This window comes from Plectropomus leopardus, chromosome 18 (genome assembly GCF_008729295.1).
Source record: "Plectropomus leopardus isolate mb chromosome 18, YSFRI_Pleo_2.0, whole genome shotgun sequence".
Lineage (NCBI taxonomy): Eukaryota > Metazoa > Chordata > Actinopteri > Perciformes > Serranidae > Plectropomus > Plectropomus leopardus.
In genome coordinates, this window is record NC_056480.1 from 15,409,005 (window position 1) to 15,415,004 (window position 6,000).

The window sequence follows — 6,000 nt, forward strand, 5'->3', positions numbered from 1 at the left end:
GAAGATTAAAGTTGGGTGATAAACGCGCTTGTTGCCTCTATAAATGGGACCGTAAATGCTTGTGTGTGTATATGTGCCTGTTAGCTCTTTAATGTAATAATAAATGGGGAACGGGTTGGGCTTACTCTCCCATCAGACGAGGACGACACGCTAATCGCAGTGAAACAGACAGTTAATATCAGCGCCGCAAATGAACTCCACCTGCTAGAGCTCCCCAGCACATAAACACCCTCCCCTCTTATCTTCATCTCCATCCTTCTCACATTTCTTTAATGTGCAGAGGCATCACACAGCAACACGTCCAGCTTACCGTTCGTGTCTTTGTGTGTTTATCCATGTCAATCTTGTTAAAGCGTGACATGTCCTCTTCTCCACGCAAATTACCACAGGCGAGGAACAACACCACTGCGTCAGCTAATAACCACGGCCGTGTGCGTGAGTGGTTGTGCGTGTGTGATGGGACCAGGAGGGGAACTTCATTGATTTATCGTTAACAGAGGACAACAGCTCCCCGTCAGCGTCTCTGGTCGCTATAACAAACGATCTGCGCGCTCGGACGCGCTTTATTGTAGCTCAGCCAGTAACCTTTTCAGCTGCTGACCCAGAACGCAGGGAGGGGCTGCCTGCTTGTGTGTGTGTGTGTGTGTGTGTGTGTGTGTGTGCGCACAGGGAGATTGGGGGGTTTGTGTGCGATGTCAAACATATGTCCCCCAGAGTCCTCAGACAGGGAGGTGTCAGCAGGGAAGACGAGGGGGTGGATGAGGAGAGGAGGCGGAGGAGAAGAGAAGCAGCATGGCGAGGGATGCTTTCAGACATAAACTAAAAAAGCCATCATGAGCGAGACTGCCGTTAAATAAAAATGCAAGCTAAAACACATGTCTCATGCACGCACGCGTCACTTATGCCACATTTCCAAAACACTTTGTTAAAAAAGCACAAGTGCGGGACACAAAAGAGACGAAGGGTACGGGAGGAGGGAGAGACATAGAGAGAGTGTAAACGCAATTCCCATTCTTAATTAGTTAGTAGACAGCTAATAAAAACTGTGGTAGTAATGGCGGAATGAGAGCCAGGTGGAGGGAAGGAGGGAGGGAGGCTGCTGGCCTTAAGGACCTATGATGGTTTAATAGTCATATTGAGAGCAGAATAGAGTTACAGGCCTGTAAGTAACAGTGAACTGAGGCAGCCAGGGCTTGATGTGGTTGGCTTTACACTGGCCTTTAAACCGTTAATATACAAAAGCTGCACTACACAGACCGACACAGTTACACCCTCTCCGCTGTAATGGTTGGCAATTTGTTTCACTCCCTGCTCCTGTCTGTCTGCGTCTCGTCTGCTTTTTGCTTCTTCTTATCAGAGCCTGGAGATTTGTCCTCTTGCATATGAAAGTAGGTTGTTGCAAAATGGGGCAGCAGAAGTAAGAGCGCACTTGTATATATGTGACATCGGGGGGTTTTATGGCTCCCCTGTGCTGCTTAACCACTTCTCCTCCTCCACTTTCTTTTTTTCATGAAAGAGGGATGATGAAGGATAGATGTGCTGGTAAACATCAATACTGCATTAGCCAGCATTACAAAGCCGTCAGCCATTAACACTGAGGAATGGTCACAGCAGAGCATAAGGTTCAGTGGGGGTCACTACAATCACCAGACGCCCCGCACCCATTTTTTCCCTGTTCTTCTTTTGCTAGGTTTTGAAAATGAATTCCATAATCGATGCTTTTATTCCTCACAATCTGTTTGTCCCATTTCCTGCCTCCTTCTGGTATAAATCCTCCATTCTTTTCTATCGTTACCAACAGCTTTCACCTTTATCTCGACACCTCATACTGAAATTGCTTTGGATTAAAATATTAGTGTAACCCTTTGAAACCGGAGCAAATTGATTTCATTTCTGTCAAAAACATGAGGAGAAGACAATGAGCAACCTAACAGGACATGTCCCAAAAATTTGCAAAAAATGGGTAAGAAGTTACAAGAAATTTACCTTAAAATAAGCAACAAAAAAAGAAAGAAGAGCAAAAAAATAAAAGACTGAAACAAGTGTTGAAAAATATGTGTACTTTTTTTCTGTAATATAACTTAAAAATATATTTATAATAATTATTGATAAAGTTTTCTGGACATTTTCCACTTTTTTCCTTTTTTAAAAAACTTATTTTCAGAGCATTTCCTTGTCACCTTGAATTTATTGCAATTAGCCACATTTATTTTGCAGATTTTCTCATTGCCTTTTACCCCATGTCTTTGAAAGAAATCAAACCAATTTTCAAAGGTTTCAAAGAGTTTAATAGCTTGTGAAAATTGTCTGAATGCAGCACAAGAAAACTGATGTTGTTCCAGGTTTCAAAGGGTTAAAGCCTGAAATGTAACATGGACCCTTTTGTCTTTTTTTATCATGAGAATTTTTGTGGCCTTTCAGTTTTACTCCTTTTACTTCTTCAGTTATGTAACCCTGTGTTGAAGCATATTGGTTCAACTCCTGTTGTATTTTTATGTGCCAAATATATAAAAGTAACTTGAGCTTTACCTTATCACCAGCAGAGCACCAACAGTGAGAATGTTGCAGGGTTTATGGACTCAGATTAATAGTTTTACACTGATGATTTTCCCTGTCGCCAAGTCTGAAAAAGATACTGATCTCTGTCTTCCCCTCCTATTCCCAGACTGGGTTTGGACCCCAAGCTGCTGGCAAAAATCCTCAACATGTCCTCAGGTCGTTGCTGGTCCAGCGACACATATAATCCAGTCCCCGGCGTCATGGAGGGAGTCCCCTCTGCTAACAACTACCAGGGCGGCTTTGGAACCACACTTATGGCTAAGGTGCAACCTGCTCCCTGTCTCTGTGTCACTTGAAGTTAAATCATTGTCACTATTTTTGATTAATTTCTTGATTTCTTTTTTTTGTTCCTGAGTTGTAGGGCTGAGCAATATATTGATGTTATAACGATATTGCGAATTGAGACTTGTTTCCTCTAGATATCGCTATATCGTGTTGTTTTTTTCCTGGTTTTGAAAGCTTCATTATAGTCAGGGATGTAACTTACCAAACTCTTTTAGCTGTCAAATTACCTGCCTTTATCCACTTAGTCATTAAATCCATGTTACTTATGATCTCATAGTGTAAATATTTTGAGACAGCATAAATAATCAGCCCTACAGCACTATTGCAATATCAGCATTGAGGTATTTGGTCGGAAAATATAATTATATTTGATTTTTTTCCATGTTGCCCAGCCCTTAATTGTCAGTTGTATTTTATTCTTTCTCTTAAGTTTGTAAAATGTCATAAAATAGTGAAAAAATGCCCATAAAATTTTCCAGAGCCCAAGCTGACATCATTTTTTTTGTTTAGTCCATTAAACAATCCAAAATAGATTCACAATAGAATGAAACTTAGAAAAATAGCAAATTGTCACATTTGAGTAGCTGGAAGTAGCAAATGTTTGGTATTTTCCCCAAGAGTAAATGATCTAAATGATTAATAATTTATAAGTTACCATTTAATGTTCTACTGATCAACTACTTCTCTTTCTCTTTTCTTTTCCTCTATTTGTTGTCAGTCTTTTAACCCTGTTATCTACTTTGTCTCACTTTTAACTGTTCTTTTGTCTCAGCATGATACTCCCGCTCTCCTCTTCACCATCCCATCTGTGACTTACTGTGTGCCACTTAATTTTACTGCCACTGCATTAGTGCTCATGTATGGGGCAGTCTTTGTGTTATCTGGTTCACACACTTGCAGTGTGTGCTCCACATACAAAAGCCTGGGCTGCAAGGAAATCTGATAGAATTGGGATTAACAGTTTCCTTCTTACAGTTATTTATAGATAAATAAAAATAGATGAATGTGTGCATCTATCTGACACTCTGCCACTCTTTCTCCCTGTGTCTCTGTTTCCAGGATCTTGGTTTGGCTCAAAATACTGCCACCAACACTAAGACACCCATCCCTCTGGGTTCCCTCGCCCACCAGATCTTCCGAGTCATGTGCTCCCGCGGCTACGCTAACAAGGACTTCTCATCCGTCTTCCAATATCTGCGCGAGGAGGAAGGACAGTGAATGGAAGCGGAAGCACAGCTGACTGTGATGTTACCATACATAAACACACACAGACACACACACACACATGCACACACACTACAGCCACACACCCCAGTGCCCCTTATCCCACTATGCTCAGGAGAGACTAAGGCATTGCCCTCAGGCTCAGATCTGCGGTCCAATTAACATACTGTGTGTCGGCACATGTCCCTTTGTCGCATTATCTGAATCATATTTTCAATTCACGGCTCTACCTCTGCATGGGGGAAATGCTAAAGCTGACCTTAGATCACGATCTAGAGGCAAAGCAACTCTCTTCAGTCTGGGCTGAGAGGCCTGAGCGGAAAACAAGAGGTAGGATGAGGCACTGCTGGTTTATGTATACCAATGCAAATAATATGTGGTTTTCGGGATGACTGATAAGTAATAAATGCATGGTTGTTAAAAGTTTAAGTACGCTTTTGTCGGGTTATGCAAGGTCCGCGAGGATTCACACAGTGACAGAAATTTCATTGAAGAGACAGCGCAAGAGAGTGCAGAGCTTGGGTTACTCTTTTTTTCTACCAGAGTAAAACATCCCATACTCATAGTCTTACATCAAAGGCAACAAAAACTAGCCACACAATTCGCAGTTCATTTGTTTTGTTACATGTTTTTGGCAGAAAGGCAGTGTTATTTAATCAGCTACTAGTTACCTCGGTCATCCTGCCAGAACACTTTCATTTGTTAAAATCTTTTTTTTTCAGTCATCCAATTAAACTTTTTACCTCTTGGATACACTAGACTGACAGTAATTTCATGTTTTAACAACATTGACATCAGTACTCACTGGACCGGACTACTTCTTCTTGTTTAAATATTGTGACATACTGTATATCTGGTTATTTTTGTACTGTGTGCATCGCAGTGCGATGTGCCGGCCCATTTTGATACAGTTACAGAACCTCTTTGAACTTACCTCGATTCTCTACTGTCTACATCTGCTTATCGAGCCAACAGAGTATTATTTTGTGACCAATGCTGTTTGACTTTTATAGTTTTCACAACAAAATGTTCACTGTCTAGCACTTTCTCTCGCCCGTTTCGAATTTAATTTAAAGTCTGTCCTCTCATATTTCTCCTCTATCTCTGTCTGTCTTTCAGCTTGTGTACGACATCTGTGTCAAGTGTGAGCAAGGAACTGTTCCTCCCTGCTCTGAGCAAATGTACATAATGTATATTTCATATTGTTGTGTAGTATTGAAGAGGCGTCTAAATGGACTGTAATTTTTTGTAGTAAAATTCATTAATAGTGTCTACAGTTTGTCTGTGAAACAGATCTTCAGTCACACTGTAGCCTAAAATAAAAGATGCTCTGTGTATTTGGTGTTTGTTTGGTTTTGTAAGATAAGAGCAGGATGTTGCTGATGATGTAGCATTTGTCATTTATGGTATGATTCATTTTAGCTCTTGTAATCATCTGCATTGAAAATATTGATTATCAGTGCACATTTTGCTTAGAAATAACATTTGTTAGTGATTAGTTCAGGAAGTGTAGAGCTTTTGAGAGTGGTTTTAGTGGTCATTTTACCTGTTAATTCATGAGAACATACACACCAAAACTGTTCGGTCCCACTGTACTTAACACATCTCCAGCATATTGTGTGTGTTTGTCAAAGTAAATAGTGTATACCAACAACAACAATTATAATCTGTGTGTCACCTAAGAAGTATAGGATTTATCCTCTGGGGCCAATGAATGTCTGTTCCCAATAGTTGTAGAGATATTTCAGCCAGTCATAAATTAGGAGCCTATTTCTCTTTTAGTCATACATGTTAGCTTCACAGCAGCCTGTATTTCTTATTTTGTTAATTTTGAGACCATACAAGTCATGTACTGTTATCAGACTTAGCATTTATAGAAAGTCAAACATTTGTTATCTACTGTGTGCTCACAATATCCCTCCTGTAGGAGGG

General features: G+C 40.5%; 1 protein-coding gene across 1 annotated transcript in view; it reads left to right on the forward strand.

Moving 5' to 3' along the window:
- Positions 1–5,393, forward strand: part of hibadha (3-hydroxyisobutyrate dehydrogenase a) — a 28,644-nt gene extending 23,251 nt beyond the window's left edge. The window contains exons 7-8 of the mRNA XM_042507133.1: positions 2,666–2,822; positions 3,904–5,393. Of these exons, the coding sequence (XP_042363067.1) occupies positions 2,666–2,822; positions 3,904–4,062 (316 nt within the window). The 3' untranslated portion in view covers positions 4,063–5,393. The remainder of the gene's footprint in view (positions 1–2,665; positions 2,823–3,903) is intronic.
- Positions 5,394–6,000: the final 607 nt, after the last annotated feature.